Source organism: Felis catus, chromosome B3 (assembly GCF_018350175.1).
Source record: "Felis catus isolate Fca126 chromosome B3, F.catus_Fca126_mat1.0, whole genome shotgun sequence".
Classification (NCBI taxonomy): domain Eukaryota; kingdom Metazoa; phylum Chordata; class Mammalia; order Carnivora; family Felidae; genus Felis; species Felis catus.
Window position 1 is genome coordinate 29,584,916 of NC_058373.1, and position 23,235 is coordinate 29,608,150.

General features: G+C 35.2%; 1 protein-coding gene across 7 annotated transcripts in view; it reads right to left on the bottom strand.

Annotated features, from left to right (window-relative positions):
• Positions 1-23,235, bottom strand: part of SCAPER (S-phase cyclin A associated protein in the ER) — a 521,436-nt gene that overhangs the window by 358,685 nt on the left and 139,516 nt on the right. For all 7 annotated transcript variants that reach the window (XM_045058993.1, XM_023255046.2, XM_023255044.2 and 4 more), the window contains 2 exons: positions 11,829-11,984; positions 2,861-3,003 (listed from right to left, as the gene is read on the bottom strand). In XM_045058993.1, the coding sequence (XP_044914928.1) occupies positions 2,861-3,003; positions 11,829-11,984 (299 nt within the window). The remainder of the gene's footprint in view (positions 1-2,860; positions 3,004-11,828; positions 11,985-23,235) is intronic.

The window sequence follows — 23,235 nt, forward strand, 5'->3', positions numbered from 1 at the left end:
AAAATAAACTCAAAATGGATGAAAGACCTAAACATAAGACAGGAAACCATGAAAATCCTAGAGGAGAAAGCAGGCAAAACCCTCTTTGACCTCAGCCACAGCAACTTCTTATTCAACACATCTCCAAAGGCAAAGGAAACAAAAGCAAAATGAACTATTGGGGTCTCATCAAAATAAAAAGCTTCTGCACAGTGAAGGAAACAACCAACAAAACTAAAAGGTAACCAATGGAATGGGAGAAGACATTTACAAATGACATATCAAGTAAAGAGTTAGTATCCAAAACCTACAAAGAACTTAACAAGCTCAATACCCAAAAAGCAAATAATCCAGTGAAGAAATGGGCAAAAGACATGAATAGACACTTCTTCACAGAAGACATCCAGATGGTGAACAGACACATGAAAAAATGCTCAACATCACTCATCATCAAGGAAATATAAATTAAAATCTCACACCAGTCATAATGGCTAAAATAAACAACTCAGACAACAACAGATGTTGGCGAGGATGTGGAGAAAGAGGATCTCTTTTGCACTGCTGGTGGGAATGCAAATTGGTGCAGCCACACTGAAAAAAAAAAACTGTACTGAGGTTCTTCAAAAAATTAAAAATAGAACCACCCTATGACCCAGTAATTGCACTACTAGGTATTTACCCAAGGGATACAGGTATGCTGCTTCGAAGGGACATGTACACCCCAATGTTTATAGCAGTGCTATCGACAATAGCCAAAGTATGGAAAGAGCCCAAATGTCCATTGACAGATGAATGGATTAAGAAGATGTGGTATATATATATACCATCGAATATTACTCAGAAATCAAAAAGAATGAAATCTTGCCATTTGCAACTACGTGGATGTAAGTAGAGGGCATTATGCTAAGCGCAATTAGCCAGTCAGAGAAAGACAAATATCATATGACTTTACTCATAAGAGGAATTTAAGATACAAAACAGATAAACATAAGGGAAGGGAAGCAAAAGTTATATAAAATCAAAAGGAGGGGAACAAAACATAAGAGACTCTTAAATACAAAGAACAAACTGAGGATTGCTAGAGGGGTTGTCAGTGTGGGGATGGGCTAAATGGGTAAGGGGCATTAGGGAGGACACTTGTTGGGATGATCACTGGGTGTTATACATAGGGGATGAATCACTGGAACCCACTCCTGAAATCATTATAGCACTATATGCTAACTAACTTGGATGTAAATAAACACATGCATACAAACATACATACATAAGATAGAGTCTACAAACCATGAATACATGGAAGCTTCATTTGTGTTACAAAGTTTTGTAGACCAGTAGGAAAAAAACTGCTGTTTCAATAAAGTGTCTTAGAATAGGGTTTCCTACATGGAGAAAAAAATGAAATTGGATTCCTACCTCAACCCATACAATTATGAATTCTAGGTAGATAAAGACTTTCCTATTACAAAAAAAAAAAAAAGACTACAACATTTTAAAGAATATTTTTGGACTACAGAGGCAGCTGGGTAGCTCAGTCAGTTAAGCGTCCAACTCCGGCTCAGGTCACGGCTCACGGTTTGTGGGTTCAAGCCCCACGTCGGGCTCTGTGCTGACAGCTCGGAGCCTGGAGCCTGCTTCTGATTCTGTGTCTCCCTCTCTCTCTCTGCCCCTACCCCACTCACACTCTGTCTGTCTCAAAAAAAGAAAAATAAAAAATAAAAATAAGTTAAAATTAAAATTAAAAAAAGAATATTTTAGAGGACTCCAGAGAGGTAAAGATTCCATGAATAAGATAAAAAAGCACAAATCACAAAGTCTGTTCAGTTATACTACACTGCAATCAAGAATTATATTAATCAGGTAGGGGGTGGTTAAATAGTTGATGGGAATTAAGGAGTGCATTTGTTGTGATGAGCACTGTTGTTTAATCACTATATTCTACACCTGAAACTAATATTACACTGTATATTAACTAACTGGAATTTAAATAAAAACTTTAAAAAAGAAAGAATTGTATTAAAAGATATCATAAAGATAGTGAAAAGGCAAGCCATAACCTACAAAAATATTTGCAACATATGTATCTGACAAAGAATTGGTATCTAGTAAAGATAACTCCTAAACATCAATAGATCCCAATACAGAAATGAACAAAGAACTTGAATAGGCACTTTACATTAAAAAAAAAAAAAAAAAAAAAAGGAGTAACTGGTAAGTATGAGCAAAGTTGCTCAGCCAAGATTATTACTAATCTTGGACAAAAAAGCATATTAAAACCACAAACAGCTATCTTTTCACATCCACTAAATTTGCCCCAATTAAGAGATCAGAGAATATCACATCAGAAATGTGTACAACAACCAAAAGTGACTTAGACTTGGCCATTTAAATGATCTTTCCTAGATCTTTGAATCTTAACCAAGTGATTTTAAAACGCAGCAGTGGCTGAAGATCATTTATCATAGGGTGGCAATATGCTGATTAGACTGTTTCCATCAAAATACTACCACTGTGGCTCTTGTGATTAGCCTTTGATGCTTGATTACTTCCAAGCCTGTTCCTCTAACTTCCTATTACTTATACTCCCAATATTTTCCAAAAAACTCCCTTGCTTAAGCTAGCAAATTCTATTTCTATCAAATTTTATTTCTTGCAATCAAAAACTAGTGATACTTCAAGTTACCCTTTCAATAGGAAGATTCAAAAGGTTTCTGTTTTGAGTACAATGACATAATTCCTGGAAATCAAAATTCATTACATTTCTGTATTTGTGATTCTTTCTTTAGAAAACCACATGACAGCAAATGACTTTAAGACTTGATCTGAATATCCACTCACTACAAAAAGTTCATCAGCATCAAAATCATGATAGCAAATGAAGTACCTAGCTCTTTCTCGGGCTGCATCCTCACGGGCTTTTTCCTTTTCTTGCCTCTGTTGTTCAATTCGGGCTTCTTGTTCTTTCCTTTTCATTAACAATTCTTCTACACGGGCCTGCCGTTCTGCCTCTAGTGCTCTTTTACGTTCCTATAGTCAGAAATGTTTTAAAATGTTAGAATTATGTGTAAAGTGAAAATGATTAAAGGTGGCACAGTTTTGACATAAATTTAGATATTCAAGTAGATCCTTACTACTAGGTAAACTTCACAGAATTAAAAACAAATCAAGTATCAATGATAATCTGGTTTTCATACGCCATTTACCAGTATTACACATAATAAGTGCTCTCTGAAGCAGATACTATGTTATTCATAGTCTGTGAGAACCTAATATGTACTTTATGGTCAATCACTTCTATAGTCTTGTGTTTACAAATGGTTTCAAAAATACCAGAAAATGATGCAGAAAATGTCATGAAGGAGTTAAATGGAAAAAAAAAGAAAAACTTGTGGCAAGGAAAAAGGTATCATAATACAGCATAGTGGGTAAAAGAGTGGGCACTGGGTCAGATTCCCTGATTTTATTCCGTGATCCTATCATTTACTGGCTTAGGGACTCTGGTCTAGTTGTATTGTAACTGTGCCTTAGTTTTCTGGAAGACAAATAATAACATCACTAACATCTTCAGATATTGTAAAGAACAAATGAGGTAATACATAAAGAATACTTACCAGAGGGCCTAGCATATAGCAAATTCTCAGTAATTATCATCCACAACATTAAGGCAGAAGATACTTAATTAAAATACTGTGAAGTATTATGTACTATGTACATTTTTGCCTACTAGGAGTACTTTGATAACTTTCACCATATTACTATCTGTACTGACACATTTTTTACTTGTGCACATAGTTTTATTTTTTGTGGTTGCCATTTTAAATACACTTTTTATATGAAGATTTTTTTTATAAAATTCAGAAAAATTTTCAGTCATGTTTTTTTTTCTTTTTTTTCAGTCATGTTTTTAAAGATTTTGTTCCCATCAAAGTTCCTAATATCTTTGTTTTGTTTTGTTTCCATAAAACCATTTGTTGACATTTTTATCTTATGTCCAATGCCTTTTAGTATCTTTTTCAACATATAAATCTCCATATTTACAAGTACAGAATTATGGGTAAATTCCAAGACTATCTTGAATCTCAAGTTTTTAATCATTTGGTGTTCATCACAGCAAATACACTCCTTAATCCCCACCACCTGTATTTCACCTATCCATTGCCCTATGCACCTCCCCTCTGGTAACCATCAGTTGGTTCTCTATAGTTAAGAGTCTGGTTCTTGGTTTTTTGTTTTTGTTTTTTATTTTCATTTTTGCTCATTTGTTTCTTAAATTGCACATATGAGTGAAATCATATGGTATTTGTCTTTCTCTGACTGCCTTATTTCACTTAGCATTATACCCTCTAGCTCCATCCAGGTCATTGCAAATGGCAAGATTTGCCATTTGTTATGGCAAATTTGTTATGGCTGAATAATATTCCATTGTATATATACCACACCTTCTTTATCTACTCATCAGCTGGCGGGTACTTGGGCTGCTTCCGTATCTTGGCTATTGTACATAATGCTGCTATAAACATAGGGGTGCACGTTTGAATTAGTGTTTTGTATTCTTTGCGTAAAAACCCAATAGTGCAATTTGCTGGATTATAGGATAGTTCTATTTTTAACTTTTTGAGGAACCTCTATACTGTTTTCCAGAATGGCTGCAACAGTTTGCATTCCTACCAATAGTGAAAAGAGGGTTCCTTTTTCTACACACCCTCACCAACACCTGTTGTTCCTTGTGCTGTTGATTTTAGCCATTCTGAGGGGTGTGAGGTGATATCTCATTGTCAGTTTGATTTATATTTCCCTGATGATGAGTGATGATGAACATCTTTTCATGTCTCTGTTGGCCATCTGGATGTCATTTTTGGAAAAATGTCTTCATGTCTTGCTCATTTATTAACTGAATCATTTGATATTTGGGTGTTGTTAGTTCTTTCTATATATTGCGTATTAACCCTTTGTGGATATGTCATTAATAAATACCTTCTCCCATTCCATAAACTACCAATGCAGGTTTTTTTTTTAACTGCAAATAAATGTGAGTTTAAGAGAAAACTCTTTTGCTTATATTTTCTTCATTGTAAATAATTTTCTGTGCCAGACATTGTTGTTTTTAGTCTTAAAGAGTTTTTGAGATCTTATATATAGCTAGAAAAATTTCCACATATTATGCTTAGTAATGAGAAGAGCTATAATCAATTAGTTCATGATTAGTATGCCTGACAGTAAAGAATATATTTAAAATCTAACTGTATGCCTCAGTAGTCTGTAATCTACCACATATGCCTTCCAGAAATCAGTACATTCCCTGTAGTTCCCAATCCTTCTTTCCCTGGGCCCCCTCCAAAAAAAAAAAAAGAAAAAGAAAAAGAGAAAGAAAAAGAAAAAGAGAAAGAAAAAAAGTAGGGACTTTTTAGCTTACTAGTTTAAAAAAGTTTTCTTCTGCGGGGGTAGATAGGGTTTCTTGTAGGTATGAAGTTACCATAGTGAGCTTAGTTAAGTATTAGAAGTATTCAGATGTCTCCTCAGTGTTCTCTTAAACTGCCTTAGTATTTTTTTTTCTGTCATTTACTGGGCACTTACTATGCTAAACACTTTGCTAAGTATTTACCCATATTAGCAATTTTAGTATCACAACAAACTGGGGGTCTTTAAGGTAAAATGACTTGCACAAGGCTGTATAAGTAGTAATTAGGAGAACCTACCATCACTGTGTTCCATTAATCATAAAGACTAGGGGCCAGGGAGAGGCTATGTGAGCTACCTGGGGAATGGGAATGAATTAAAAAAAAAATATGTCAATACAATCAAAGGCAGAAGAAACAACAGGTGTTGGTGAGGACGTCCAGAAAGGGGCACCCTCTTACACTGTTGGTGGGAATGCAAACTGGTACATCCATTCTGGGAAACACTATGGAGGTTCCTCAAAAAGTTAAAAATTACCCTATAATTCAGCAATTGCATTATTGGGTATTTACACAAAGAAAACAAAAACACTAATTCAAACATACACCACTATCTTTATATGAGCATTATTTACAATACCCAGGATATGGAAGCAGCCCAAGTGCCCATCAACTGATGAGTGGATAATGATGTGGCATATATATATACAATGAAATATTATTCTGCCATAAAGAAGAACAAAATCTTGCCATTTGTGACAACATGGACTGAGCTTATAATGTTTAGGGAAGTTAAGTCAGTCAGAGAAAGACAAATATCATATGATTTCACTCATATGGGCAATTTAAGAAACCAAACACACAAAAGAACGACAAAAAGAGAGACAAACCAGTAACAGACTCTTAAGTATAGAGAACCAACTGATGGTTAACAGAGGAGAGGTGGGTGGAGGGATCGGTAGAATAGGTGGTGGGGATTAAGGAGTGCACTTGTGATGTGCGCTGGGGGATATATGAAATTATTGAATCACTATATAGTATACCTAAAACTAATATAACACTGTATGTTAACTTGAAATAAAATAAAACCTTAGAAAACTATATCATGTGAAAACACAAGTTTCACAATAAACTACAATAAACTTAGATATTAAATATAAAGAATTAAACCAGAACTTTTCATTTCATACTTCGTAAAACCAAAAGTTTCAAAAATATGCTTTCAAAAATTATAAAATGGTCTTATAAATGAAATATATGGGTATATATAATTTATGTGTATGTACAATGTAGCCAAGTTGAATGTGTAAATATAATGCCAACTTTTGATCTTATTCATATATATAACAGATACTCCAATACTGTACCAATAGATATAACTGGACTTCAAAAAATATTCAATATTTTAATTTCTGTTTTTAATATAAATGGAAAAGATAACTGGTAACTAGAGCTAATGAATAAAATTATTAAGTTCAGCTCATATTTTCCTTTCTAAAATTTAAGTTTCCTAAATATAGGAAACTTTGTACCCCACATAAGCATTTTGCACAGTGCAAGAGTTCCATGAATATCTCTTAAATGAAGCATAACTTTATAAAATAATAGGCATTATAAATCTATATACACACAAATAAAGAGTATCAACCTGCAGCAAATGAGTTAGAAAGATATTTAACCCTTAAGCCTTCTGAAACCTCTGAAACCCCCACAAACTTTGCTTATTCCAATCAGTATTTGTTTATGGAAGCCTAAGAATGGATACTGCTACCCCTATACGCTCTTTAGGCCTACAATTTAGTGACTAGGGCAAAAGGACAGGCAGAATATCTAAGGAAATTGAACTTAAAACTAACCAATAATTTACATAACTAAAATGGCAAATTGAGAATATATGATGACAGCATATACTTAGTATTTTACTCACAAGAAAGAAGGGTCACAATTGCCTGTAACAGTTTATGGGAATGTTAAAAAGTAAAATAGTGAAAGAAAAGCAGAGGACCTTACTATTATTGCATCTACAGAATGCTTGCCATTAGTGCCTTGCACATCTACTAATGACTACCCGGTAAAATTTTTTTTTAATTATAAATAAATTATACATTACCAGTGGGCTTTTCAATTTTTTTTAATATTTATTTATTTTTGAGAGAGAGACAGAGCATGAGCAGGGGAGGGGCAGAGAGAGAGGGACACACAGAACCCAAAGCAGGCTCCAGGCTTTGAGCTGTCAGCACAGAGCCCAACACGGGACTTGAACTCACAAACCGCAAGATCATGACCTGAGCTGAAGTAAGATGCTTAACTGACTGAGCCACCCAGGCACCCCAAAGGACTTTTCTAATATCAGTATAGGTTGACTAAACTTGATGGGTTTTTAATTTTTCATTGAAAATTAAATCCATAGGAAATTTCCAAATTTTTTAAATGTTTATTTATTTTGAGAGAGAGTGTGTGTGTGAGCAGGAGAGAGGCAGAGAGAAAGGAGAGAGAAAATCCCAAGCAGGCTCCATGCTGTCAACACAGAGCCTGACGCAAGGCTCAATTCCACAACTGTGAGATCATGACCAGAGCTGAAATCCGATGTTCAATTTACTGAACCACCTTGGCACCCCTTTAATTAGAAAAATAATTCTAAGCAGTCAAAACAACTTTAAAGTGCTAGTGTGTACAGGAAATTCCTTACTACTTTCAGGAAAGAACTGCTTTCCTTCTGGCTTTAATAAATGTCCCAATTTGTGAAATAAGAGTCATTATTTTGTTTTTAATATTTATTTTTGAGAGAGAGAGACACAGAGTGCAAGCAGAGAAGGGGCAGAAAGAGGGAGACACAGAACCCAAAGCAGGCTGCAGGCTCTAAGCTGTCAGCAGAGCCTGACGCAGGGCTCAAACCCACAAACTGTGAGATCACAACCTGAGCTGAAGTAGGATGCTTAACCTACTGAGCCATCCAGGCGCCCCAAGAGTCATCATTTTTAAATGGAAGATAACTATATATTTCAAATCTTCAGATCTATAAAGTGAATGCAAAAAAATGAAGCTAAGATGTCTATTCAAAATATGCAATATTACTCATATATTTCCCTTCCTACCAACAGAGTTAATCTGTAGCTCATACATAGCTCTACAACACTTTTCACATTGTGTTGTATTGTTTGCCATAAGGCAAGGATTGTGTCTTAATTATATCTGAATTATTAATGCCTAATGGTTCTTCAAAAATAACACATAATTTACAAAACATAATGATTTTTATAAAACGGTCCCAAGCAGAGAAATAGCACTCATACTGAAAAGACATCTCTTATTAAAACTTCAAATTTCCTGTTTTATTTACTCATTTGGTTAGTTAATAGAGAAGCAACTTATAAATTATAAAAAGAAAAACTTTTGTTGCTCCTTAGAGAAGAAAATCTTAAGTTTTTCAAACAGAATCATTGCATATTTTTTTAACATAAATTAGCTTAGAACTCAGATTAAAATAAGACACTGAACTGAAATCAAATAGAGATCAGGGATGAATATAGGAATGCCTGCCAATACCCACAAATAGTAGAGAATAATCAATGAACTTTTAAAAATGTATTGATATTTTAACTTCCTAAAACCACCAGTAACATAAAGAAGCAGGAGAGGCACCTGGGTGACTCAGCTCAGGTCATGATCTTGCAGTCTGTGACTTCAAGTCCCATGTCGGGCTCTGTGCTGACAGCTCAGAGCCTGGAGCCTGCTTGGGATTCTGTGTCTTCCTCTCTCTCTGCCCTTCCTCGACTCACAATCGGTCTCTCTCTCTCTCTCTCACAAATAAACATTGAAAAAAATTTTTAAAAAAGAAGCATGAAGTATTAATAACATCTCTAATCTTTAACATAACAAAGCTCTGCATGACCTGTTCCCTAACTCTAGAGAGTGTACTCTCCTATGTCTCCTGCATGGAATGCCTACTTCTCATTGTTTGCTTCTATCTTATTGTTTTCAAATCTCAGCTGAGGGACCATCTTCTCTAGGAAGTTTTACCTCACTTTTTCATCTCTTTGCCACTCTCAGTTTGAGTATGGTGTTTTCCTCTGTGCTTCCAAGAATGCCGTTGCTGTTATACTGATCCTAAAGGATTAAGATTTGTTTATATACGTCTCCCCATTGAGAACAACGATGTATCCTTTTCATGTCCTTGAATCTAGCACAACATATGGCTTATAGTAGTAATTCAATAAATGATCACTGAATGAACAAATAAACATTGGTCATAATAAAGTATGTCCTCACTTATATTTGAACACTGCAAAATTTGTTCTCTACATCAAAAGTGTCAAGTCCTTATTTCTAGCCTGTACAAAGAGGTTTTCTCCTCCTCTTCCCATGGAGAAGTGCCTTGTCTTTGAAGATGTTCTCAATGGTGTGGAGACGGCCCTTGCAGCCAGCATGTAGGTGGTCATGGTTCCAGATGGAAACCTGTAGCAACACTTGACCTCAAAAGCCATCTTGGTGCTGGATTCCCTTCAGGACTTCCAGCCAAAACTGTTCAGTTTGCAGACCTATGAATAAGCTGCCCACCATGCACTCTGGGCACCACGGCCACTGCACCCATTCAGGTGACTCATGCCACCCAGGAAATCACCATGTGAGCAGTCCTTCCAGCCCATGAGGTTGGCCTTCTCATCCCTAGTGGGCTTGGCTTACTCTGGCTAGTGCTGACAAATCATAATGACACAGTTGAGAAACAGCAGAGATAGTCCAAAAGAGAGATCAAAGTACTCATGTACATAATCATATAGAATATGTAAGTGATCATACAATGTCATTATATTTAAATAATCATGTAATAGTCATATATGACAAATATACATACATACATGGTTGCATGTGGGTGCTTGTGTACGTATATATGTGTATGTATTTACACATGCACACATATATATGTAAAATACTTCCTTTTGTAAGAAAAAATAAAATTACATTTGTGTTCATTTCTTTTCCTTTTTAGTTTTTCTAAACCCTGGCTGAAAAATGTAAAATATGTGTACATATATGTATATGCTTACCCATATGTATGTATGTTATATTTATGTATTTCCTATACCACTTTAGTCTTTTTAAGTGTTGGTTTTAATGTGCCATATCAACTGATAAAAGTGAGATGGTAATTGTATTTGGTTTGCAATTGAGTGGAAAAGCCATGTCATCAATAAGTCCTAAGAAATCATCCTCCTTATTAGTAAAATTGAGTATTTCTGTGCCCTCAAAATCTCTCTGTGGACCTCTACTCAAAGGCCAACTCTGCACCATACCATTAGAAGTTTCTTTTCAGTGTGAACATAACTGTAATTTATATCTTACATGTAGGTGCATGTCCACGTGTGAGGATACTTTCTACCTCAAAATCATCCCCCTCCTCTAAAAACATTTATTTTTCTAATACAGTCTTTGATGCAAATATAATGTGAATTCAGAAAGCATACTTAATATGACCCAGAGCCTTAGCACATTTTTAGAATAATTTACCGGACATTTACACTTTGGCAACAAACCCCTCTTTAACAATGGGAAAACTGAGAAAGGCATTGATTTGCGAAAAACACAATCACAGGGTGCACCCTGCCTGCTGGTCTCATTGAGCTAATATATTCAACTGTGAGTTGTAAGAAAATGATGGTAATGTATACAATTTTGGGGAGGGTTGGTCATCTGTTGACTGTTGCCTCTGACTGTTGAACAGTTTTATATCTGTTCAGCAAATTCATTTCAACATTACTGATCACCCACGTATGGGTCTATTCTTTGAATTCTCCCTCACGCTGGTTGTAACATCTTACTGGATCCCTCACCAATTAATTGAGTTGAATAAAATCTTTGACACCAGTTTAAACAAACAAACAAACAAAAATGTCAAGTCCTAAAAGAGTCTTGTGGGCAAGACTTTCTACTAAGTAAGATCTAAAATAGTTTATAAACATTAATACAGTTCTTCCTATCCTGAAAACGGTTCCTAAATTAGGGTTCACTACAGAGGTCAAGAGCCAAGCAATTAAAGTATCTGATGATACTGCCCAATAAATGACAGATGTTCCTTGTCATAAGCATAAAGATTGCCCAGTTCTGTAAGGCTACATATACTCAATCAAACACATTCCTTTTTTAAATGGAAGAAGCTTGTTCTTACAAAGCCCAATTAGAAAAGAATAGATAATAATCTGTCCAATTTAGTCCTTCATCTGGTTGAGATTAGAGATTCAGACTCTATGACTGCTATGTACTGACGAAAGCACTGATTACCTTATCTAAAGGGGTACACATTGTCTTTTGGCAATCAGACCTCATATTTCCACAGTGCTATACTAAATGAGGCACCCTTGGATCAGAGATTAGGTGTCACTCCATTTTGGATCATCAGCACCTAGCTCAGAACCTAGAATACGGCAGGTGCTCAATAACTGCTTGCCGAATAAATTCTACCTGAACAGCTTCATCACGTGCTTGTTTTTCTTCCTGTCTTCGCTGACGTTCTTCCTGTAATTCATTAAGCCTCTGCTCGTATTCCTTCAATTTTGATAAGACATCATGGCGCTTATTCTGGGCTTCAAGGGTATTTATGAAGGCAATTTCGTTTACCTTCAATAAAAACAAAGAAAAGGAGTTTCAAATCAAGTTAATTCTAAGACACACCACAAAAATAAGAAACCCCACAGCAGTCATTATATAAAAATATAAACCACTAATAAGGAAGAAAACAAAAATTAAATATGGGTCTTTTCCTTTAATATTTACCTCAAAATGGATAATAATCCAGTGTATATAACAAATCCATTGGCCTTAGTAAGGAGTAATTTAGAATAAAGATCTGCCAATGAAATAGCTTTAGGTCAAGAAACGAATTAAGATTCTTACAAAAACATCTTGTGAAGTTCTACTTATTTCATTATGATTGCAATTATATAAATTACATTAAGACTTAAGTAGGTATGTACATGTTTTTCTAATGAGTTTGAGAAGACAAAACTTAAAGTGAGCATCACATCATTTTCCTTCAACATATACCAAACGCGTGACAATTAGGAATAAGGTAGTGGAAAATACACTACACCTCGACTTCACATATATTGATACTTTCCAGCCAAGTTTTGCTAGAAAGTGAAGTTTTATGAGTAAAGTTTAGCTAAAGATAAAGCAGGGAAATGTCAGTTGGGATCAAATTTCTCATTCTTGAAAGCCAGAGGGAAGGCATGCTGCAGTGAAAATGATGGACTAAAACAGGGAAGTAAACACCGGGACTGACTCTGACAGAAGAACAGACTCCAGGAATCCATGCTGAATGGAATAAAACCTATCACTAGATAAGTTATACATCTCAGACAAGAATTTGAATACAGTTCTAACCAAGGTTTCCCACTTATCTTGCCACGTGGCCACTCTTTTAAGTAGGATAATAACATAACCATCCCTCAAACTGTACTAAAAGTATAAGGCAAACAGCAGTACTGAAGGAAAATGAATCATATTGTATCAGGGCTCACACATTAAGCATAATCAAGATGAAAGAAAAAGAAATGGGACTTAATGTTCTAGACAAAAATAAGTAAAATAAAATTAGAAAAGTGAGCAAAAGTTAAATAATTTCAATCTGTGATGTTGGTCAAAGGGTACAAAGTCTCAATGATGGAAGATGAATAAGTTTTAGAGACGTGCAGCATGATCATGACACTTAACAATACTGTATTCTTGAAATGTGCTAAGAAGAGAGATCTTAAATCTTTTCAGCACATATGCTAAGGAGAGGTGATAGATATGTTAATTAGCTGGGTTGTGATCATTCCACAATGTGTATGTATATTAAAACATCGAGTTGTAAACCTTAATATATATAATTTTGATGTGTCAATGATATTTCAATAAAGCTATAAATAAATAATAGATAAGAAGTTAACTAGAAACTAAAAAAACCCAATCTGAAAGAAAACAAAACCCACGAAACACCAGAAAATACCCTAGGCAAACTTTGTAATATAGAAGTTAACAAAAACCTGAATTTAAAGGTAGAAAAAAATGACAAAACAACATAACAATAAAAGATTAGAAAGCTAAGGAAACAAACTGAGGACAAAAGTAACACCATCATAGAATTAACTGAATTAGAACAAGCATGGAACAAATAAAGATGGCAAAAAAATAAATCGCTAAGTCTTTTGATAAGTTAATGCAGAATTTAAAAACGAAAATTTATGTATCAGTAACAAGCTTTTAGTATAAAGAACAAATGAAGATGGCCTAATATAAGCATGAATAACATCTACAATTAAAAAAGACAAAAGAAAATGCTGCAACATATAATACAAAAAATTTTCCATGAAAAAAAAAGCAAATTGAGAACTTAAAGAAGCCATGTTGTCATGAAAAAATTTTCAGAAAATCAGTACCAAGAATATCCATATTAAATTACAAAACACTAAGGAAAAAGAATAACTCTTCTAAGCTTCTAAGCAGTAAATGCAAATCACCTATCAGAAGAGGGAAAAAAAAAAATCAGTTGGGCCTCAGGCTTCTCCCCAGAAGTAGTTAATGCTAAAAGAAAATAAAACCTACAAAATTTTGAAGGAAAACCATTTTGAACTATGTATCTGATCTCTAGCCAAAATGTATTCAGATAGAAATGCTACACAGCCCAGGGCAACTGGGTGGTTCGGTCAGTTAAAAGTCCGGCTCCATTTTGGCTCAGGTCATGATATCATGGTTCCTGAGATCGAGCTCTGTGTTGGGTTCTGTGCTAACAGCAGGAAGCTTGCTTAGAATTCTCTCTCCCTCTCCCTCTCTGCCCCTCTCCCACTCACACATATGTGCCTTCTCTCAAAAATATACAAACTTTAAAACTATTAAATTTTTTTAACGTTTATTTATTTTTGAGAGAGAGGGAGACAGAGAGAGAGAGAGAGAATGCAAGCAGGGGTGGGCAGACAGGGGGAGATAGAATCTGAAAGACTCCAGGCTAGGAGCTGTCAGCACAAAGCCCAACACAGGGCTCGAACCCACGAACCATGAGATCATGACCTGGGCCGAAGTCAGACACCCAACCGAGCCACCCAGGCGCCCCAAGACTAGCTTATCTTTTAAAACAACAACAGTAACAACAGTGAATCAAACTATATGATCAAAACTTTTCCAAGTCCAAATGAATGGGAAACTAGGGATATCATTATCTGAAATATGTATTTCAGGAAGTAGATGGTTTGGAAGATAGAGGTGGTGAGCTGACGAGTTCCACTGAAAGCCATCACCAAGCAATAGATAACTGAATCCAAAGATCAACTGTGCCCCTACAAAACAAGTCTCAGAAAGACTGAAGTCATGCCATGCATCTTTTCTGATCAAACTCTATGAAATTAGAACTCAACCACAAGAAAAAAATCTAGAAAAAACACAAAAACTACAGAAGTTAAATAACATACTACAAAACAATGAATGGGTCAACCAAGAAATCAAAGAGGAAATCAAAAAACCTGGAGATAGGGGCGCCTGGGTGGCTCAGTCGGTTAAGCGTCCGACTTCAGCTCAGGTCACGATCTCACGGTCCGTGGGTTTGAGCCCCGTGTCGGGCTCTGGGCTGATGGCTCAGATCCTGGAGCCTGCTTCCGATTCTGTGTCTCCCTCTCTCTCTGCCCCTCCCCCATTCATGCTCTGTCTCTCTCTGTCTCAAAAATAAATAAAAAATGTTAAAAAAAAAAATTAAAAAAAACCAAAACAAAACCTGGAGATAAATGAAAACAGGACAGTCCAAAATCTTGGGATATAGAAAGAGCTATTTTAGGAGGGAAGTTTAAAGAAATACAGGCCTATCTCAATAAGTAAGAAAAACCTCAAATAACCTAACCTTCTGCCTAAAGGAGCTAGAAAAAGAACAACAAACAAAATTCAAAGCCAGTAGAGGAATGAAATAATAAAGATTGCAGCAGAAATAAATTCAATAAAAACCAAAAAAAAAAAAAAAATCAGAACAAAACAAAACACAGAACAGAGTAATGAAACCAGGAGCTCATTGTTTGAAAACATTATCAAAATTGGTAAACCTTTAGCCAGACTCATCAGAAAAAAGAAAAAAAAAAAAAAAAAAAAGGACCACACTGGACAATCTCGAAGAAATGGATAAATTCCTAGAAACCTATAACCTGCCAAAACTCAATCAGGAAGTAATAGAAAATTTGAACTGACAGATTACAGGCAATGAAATTTAAGCATTTAAGTAAGGATTAAAACCTGTACTTCTCAAACTATTCTAAAAAAACAGAAGAGTTAAAAAAGCTTCCAAATTCATTCCATGAGGCCAGAATTACCCTGTTACCAAAACCAATACCAGACAATACAAAAAAAGAGAACAGGGGAGTATCTCTGATGAACACACATGCAAAAATCTTCAACAAAATATTAGTGAATCCAACAATACATTAAAAATAACATTCACCACGATCAAGTGGGATTTATTCCTGGGATGGAAGAATGGTTCAATATTCACAAATCAGGGGCACCTGGGTGGCTCAGTTAGTTAAGCAACCGACTTTAGCCCAGGTCATGATCTTGAGGTCCGTAGGTTCGAGCCCCACGTCAGACTCTGTGCTGACAGCTCACAGTCTGGAGCCTGCTCAGGATTCTCTGTCTCCCTCTCTCTCTGCCCCTCCTCCTGCTCACACTCTGTCTCTCAAAAATAAATAATAAACATTAAAAAAAAATGCCTCAATATTCACAAATCAATTAACGTGATACATCACATCAACAAAAGAAAGAATAAAAACTGTATGATCATTTCAAAAGATGAAGAAAAAGCATTTGATAAAGTACAATATCCACTTGTAACAAAAACTCTCAACACAGTAGTTTTACAGGGAATATACCTCAACATAATAAAGGCCATCTATGAAAAACCTACAGCTAACATCATACTCAATGGTGAAAAGCTAAGGTCAGGAACAAGACGGGATGTCTACTCTCACCACTTTTATTCAACATAGACCTGGAAGTCTTAGCCACAGGAATCAGGCAACAAAAAGAAATAAAAGGCATCCAAATTGGTAAGGAAAAATTGTAACATTCACTACTTGCAGATAACATGATACTACATATAGAAAACCCTAAAGACTCCACAAAAAGAACTACTAGAACTGATAAATGAATTCAGTAAGGTCACAGGATACAAAATCAATACATAGAAATCCATTGAATTTCTATACACGAAGAATTTCTATGAAGTAGCAGAAAAATAAATTAAGAAAATAATCTCATTTATAAGTGTACCACAAATAATAAAATACCTGGTAATAAACTTAGCCAAAAAGGTGAAAGACCTTCTGAAAACTATAAAATAGTGATAAATTGAAGATGACACAAACGGAAAGATAGTCCATGCTCATGGATTGGAAGAAGAAATATTGTTCAAATGCCCTTATTACCCAAAACAATCTACAGATCTTATGCAATCACTATCAAAATACCAACAGCATTTTTAATAGAACTAGAACAAATAACCCTAAAATGTGTATGTAACCACATCAGGTCTCAGATAAACAAAGCGATCTTGAAAAAAAAGAATGAAACTGGAGATACCACAATCCCAGATTTCTAGGTATAATATAAAGCTGTAGAAATCAAAACACTATGGTACAAATACACACACACACACACACACACACACACACACACACACACACACAAACCACACAGATCAGAACAGAAGAGAGAGCCCAGAAATAAACCCATGATTATACAATGGAACCAAGAATATACATTGGAAAAAAGAGTCTCTTCAACAAATGGTGCTGGAAACTGGACAGCTACATGCTAGCAAATGAAATTGGACCACTTTCTTCCAAACTCAAGATTAAAGACCTAAATGTAAGACCTGAAACCATAAAAATTCAAGAGGAGAGTATAGGGAATAACTTCTCTGATATCAGTTCTGGTAACATTTTTCTAAATATACCTCCCAAGGGAAGGGAAATAAAAACAAAAATAAACTATTGGAACTATATCAAATTTAAAAGCTTCTCAAAGAAATCTATACATTTAATCCAAACCCTATCAAAATACAACCAGCATTTTTCACAGAGCTTGAACAAACAATCCTAAAATTTGCATGGAACCACAAACACCCCAAATACCCAAAGCAATCTTGAAAAAGAAATGCAAAGCTGGAAGCATCACAATTTTGGATTTCCAGTTATATTACAAAGCTAAAGTGATGAAGACAGTATGGTACTGGCACAAAAATAGACACATAGATCAACAGAACAGAATAGAAAACCCAGAAATGAACTCACTATATGGGTAATTAATCTTCAGTAAAGCAGGAAAGAGAATCCAATGGAAAAAAGACAGTCTCTTCAACAAATGGTACTGGGAAAACTCGACAGCAACATGCAAAAGAATGAAACTGGACCACCTCCTTACACCATACACAAACATAAATTCAAAATGGATGAAAAACCTGAATGTGAGAGCTGAAAAACCATAAAATTCTTAGTAGAGAACACAGGCAATAACCTCTTTGACATCAGCCACAGCAACGTCCTACTAGATACATTTCCCAAGGCAAGGAAAACAAAAGCAAAAATAAACTCTGGGATCTCATCAAAATAAAAAGCTTCTGTACAGTGAAGAAAACAATCAATAAAGCTAAAACACAACCTATGGAATGGGAGAAGATATTTGGAAATGACATCTCTGATAAAGGGTTACTATCCAAAACATATTAAAAACATAAAATTCAACATCCAAAAAATGAATACCTCAATTAAAAAGTGGGCAGAGGACATGAAAAGGCATTTTTTCCAAAGAAGACATCCAGATGGCCAACAGACACATGAATAGATGCTCAACATCACTGATCATCAGGGAAATACAAATCAAAACTACAATGAGAAGCACCTCACACCTGTCAGAATGGCTAACATCAACAACACAAGAAATAATAGATATTCACAAGATTGTGGAGAAAGCAGAACCCTCTTGCACTGTTGGTGGGAATATAAACTGGTGCAGCCACTTTGGAAGACAGTATGGAGATTCCTCAAAAAGTTAAAAATAGAACTACCCTACAACCCAGCAATTATGCTACTAGGTATTTACCCAAAGAATACAAAAATACTAATTCAAAGGGATATGTGCACCACAATGCTTATAGCAGCACTATGTACAATAGCCAAATACAGTAACAGCCCAGTGTCCACAGACTGATGAATGGATAATGAAGATGTGATGTATATAGGGAAAATGGAATATTACTCAACCATAAATAAGAATAAAATCTTGCCATCTGCAATGACATGGATGGAACTAGAGAGTATTATGTTAGGTGAAAATAAGTCACAGAAAGACAAATACCAAATTACTTCACTCATATGTGGAATTTAAGAAACAAAACAAACGAGAAAAGGAAAAAAAAAACAGATAAAGTGAGAGAGACAAAGAAACAGATTCTAAATTATAGAGAACAGACAGTTACTAGAGGGGAGGATGGGTAGAGGGATGGGTGAAACAGGTGATGGGGAATAAGGAGTGCACTGGTTGTGATGAGCACCAGGTATTGTATGCAAGTGTTGAATCACTATGTTGTACACCTGAAACTAATATTACACAGTATGTTAATTGGAATTTAAATAAAAACTTAAATAAGAAAAACCAAAAGCTTCTGCAAAGCAAACAACAAAACTAAAAAACAACCTACTGAATGGTAGAAGATATTTGCAAATGACATATCCAAAAAAGGGTTAATATCCAATATACACAGGAATTCATACAACATCCCCAAAAACAAATAATCTAATTAAAAACTGGGCAGAAGACATGAACAGACATTCCTCCAAAGAAGACATACAACATGGCCAACAGACATATGAAAAGTTGTTCAACAGCACTAATATTCAGGGATACACAAATGAAAACCACAATGAGATATCACCTCACACCTGTCACAAAGGTTAAAATCAAAAACACAAGAAGCAACAAGTGTTGGAGAGGATGTGGAGAAAAAGGAACCCTCCATTCACTGTTCGTGGGAGTGTAAACTGGTATAGCCACTGTGGAAAACAGCACGGAGGTTCCTCAAAAAATGAAAAATTACCATATGATCCAGTAATCCTAGTACTGGGTATTTACCCAAAGAATCTGAAAACACTGATTCAAAAAGATATATGTACTCTTATGTTCATTGCAGCATTTTTTACAGTATCTAAATTATGGAAGCAACCCAAGTGTCCACCGATAGATGAATAGGTAAAGGATATGTAGTATTTATATACAATGGAATATTATTCAGCCATAAAAAGGATTGAAACCTTGCCATTTGCAACAGCATGGATGGATCCAGAGGGTATTATGCTAAGTGAAAGTAGTCAGAAAAAGATAAATACTATATGATTTCACTTATATGTGGAATTTAAGAAACAAAGCAAATGAAAAAAAGAGAGAAACAAAAAACAGACACTTAGAGAACAATCAGGTGGCTGCCAGAGGGCGGCTGGGTAGGGGAATAGGTGAAACACGTGAAGGGGATTAAAAGTACACTTATCATGATGAGCAGTGAGTAATGTATAGAATTGTTAAACCACTATATTGTACACCTGAAATTATTGTACACCTGTAGGTTATTTAAGTGGGAATTAAAATTCAAAAGAAATATTCCCAAACATCAAAAGAAATAAAAAGTAAAGATTAGAGGTTGGGGCTAAAGATGAAAATCTAGAAGTCACTAGAGAGATGATAGTTGAAGCAAGATAATGATTGTCATACTCGAGGAAAAGAACAAGTGAAATGGGCTGAAGTCAGTAAAACTTAGGCATCAAAAGAAAAAGGAAAGACAGTAAAGGATTAGTTAGAAAACATAAAGAAAATCAAGGTAGTGCAGAATATTCTAGAAAATGTTATTTCACAGGATTCATAATGGAAAGATTCAGAAAAGTCTTTTAAACTTAGTGATAACATTCTATACTACAGTGATACTATTCTATGTATGTATTCTATGTATAGCATAGAGGGAAAATGGTATTATAAAAAATTCAAGAAGATATGGGTGATGAGGTGGTGAAAATCAGCTCAGCCCACTCTTTCCAAGGAATCTGCAGATTCACAAAAGGCCAGAATAGATAATCTGCAGAACTGGAGTATACAAGTAGGTAGTCTAGAGGAAAAAAAGCAAAGGAGCAGGCACAAGAAGTAATGAAGCAAATTCAAAGAGCAGGCAAGAGGACACAGCACATGGAAGAGGGCTACTGCCAGAAATCAGGAAAAGGAGATCTATTCCTCATAAAAAAATTAAAGTCCACTGTAATAATGAGTAGATGTTGCAAGTGAAAAAATCGGGTCCTGATTAATGTAGGTTATAATAATAGTCACTATCAACTAAACAGTGGATGTTTTGTTTTCAACCATGTATATACCCCAAAAATAAGGAATTTGAAATGACTATTAACTTACTGCACAAACTCACAGAAGGTGTATATGAGATAAAAATTATATCTTGATTATATAACAGGACTAAAATGAATATATTTGGTACATGTCTCAAGGAAATTACATTTCTAGTAGACCTTAAGAATATTTTTAAGGCCAGAAAAAGCAACCACCTTAAACAACTAAAAAATTAGGGAAATACATAAAACATATCAAATTCAATTAATGTAATACAGAAAATACCAAGAGAACAAAAACTATATTATTTTGCAATAGATGCAGAAAAGCATTTGACAAAATCCAACATCCTTTTATGATACAAACATGCAACAAAATAGGAATAAAAAGGAACTTCCTCAATCTGATGAAAGGCATCTATGAAAACCCCACACCTAACATCATACTTTATGATAAAAGACTAAATACTTCCTCTAAAGACTGGGAATAAGACAAGGATGTCATGTCCACATTTACCACTTCAACACTGTATTTCAGGTTCTACCTAGAACAAAAAGCAAGAAAAACAAATCAAAGACATCCAGGTTGGAAAAGAAGTAAAAGTGTATCTATTTGCAGATAACATGATCTTGGAGACAGAAAATCCTAAAGAATCCACTAAAAAGCTATTAGAACTAAAGAGCCAGTTCAAACAAAGCTGTAAGAAACGTGATCAACATATAAAATTCAACTCTATTTCTGTACACGAGCAGTAAACAATCTGAAAATGAAGTTAAGAAAACAATTTCATTCTGTTTGATCCCTGAGAAATATTCCAGTGTGTGTGTGTGTGTGTGTGTGTGTGTGTGTGTGTGTGTGTGTGTGTATCCACCCACATCTTCCTTATCCATTCATCAGTCAATGGACATTTGGGCTCTTTCCATAATTTGGCTATTGTTGATAGTACTGCTACAAACACTGGTGTGCATGTGCCCCTTCGAATCAGCATCTTGGTATCCTTCGGACAAATACGTAGTAGTGCAATTGCTGGGTCATAGGGTACAATGTGGATGGAACTACAGCGTATTATGGTAAGCAAAATAAGTCAAAGAAAGACAAATATTACATGATTTCACTCAGGTGGAATTTAAGAAATACAACAGATGAACATGGGGGAGAAAGAAAAATAACATAAAAACAGAGAGGAAGGCAAACCATAAAAGACTCTTAAATGCAGAGAACAACTGAGGGTTGCTGGAGGGGTGGTGGGGCAGGGATGGGCTAAATGGGTGATGGGCATTAAGGAGGGCACTTGTTGGCAGGAGCACTGGGTGTTACATGTAAGTGATGAATCACTAAATTCTACTCCTGAAACCAATACTACACTACATATTAACTTGGAAATAAACAAACAAACAAATAAATAAAATGAGACAAGATTAAAAAAAGAAAAGAAAACAATTCCAATCTGCAATCACGTCTATAAGAGTACATACTCAGAAATAAATTTAAATGAGTTGAAAAACTTTTTGCATACTAAAAACTTCAAAGCACTAAAGAGACATGTATCAATGTAACAGGATATTATAACAGTAATCAAGATAAAATGGCATTGGCATAAAAAAAGGCATCGAGACAAATGAAACAAAATAGAAACAAACCCATCCAGTATATGGCAAATAGCTTTCAACAAGGGTCCTAAGGCAATTCAATGTAAAAAGGACAATCTTTTCAACTGGTACTTGAATATTAGATATCCCTATGAAAATATGAACCTCAACCCTATCTTGCACCAGATACAAAATTTAATTCAAAAGAGGACACAGATGTCATTGTAAAATTTAAAACTCCTACAAAAAAATTAAGAGAAAATCTTAGTGACCTTAAATTCAGGTAAAGATTTTTTAAATACGACACAAAAGACACATGGTACAGAAAAAAAAAAAAGTTAATATATTGGACTTGATCAATTTTTAAAACTTCAAAAGATACTTTTAAGAAAAAGAAAAGGTTGGGGCGCCTGGGTGGCGCAGTCGGTTAAGCGTCCGACTTCAGCCAGGTCACGATCTCGCGGTCCATGAGTTCGAGCCCCGCATCAGGCTCTGGGCTGATGGCTCAGAGCCTGGAGCCTGTTTCCGATTCTGTGTCTCCCTCTCTCTCTGCCCCTCCCCCATTCATGCTCTGTCTCTCTCTGTCCCAAAAATAAATTTAAAAAGTTAAAAAAAAAAAAAAAGGCAATCCAAGGTCTGCGAGGAAGTATTTGCAAAACATAGATCTTAGTATCTAAAATACATAAAGTCCTCTAAGAAATCTTTTCATTTGTGACAATGTGGATAAAACTGGAGGGCAATATGCTAAGTTAAATGAACAAGACAAGGAAAGACAAATGCTGCACGGTATCACTTAAATATGGAATCTAAAAAAAAAGTTGAACTCATAAAAATAGAGAGTAGAAATGTGGCTGTCAGGGGCTATGGGTAGAGAAAGAAATAGGGAG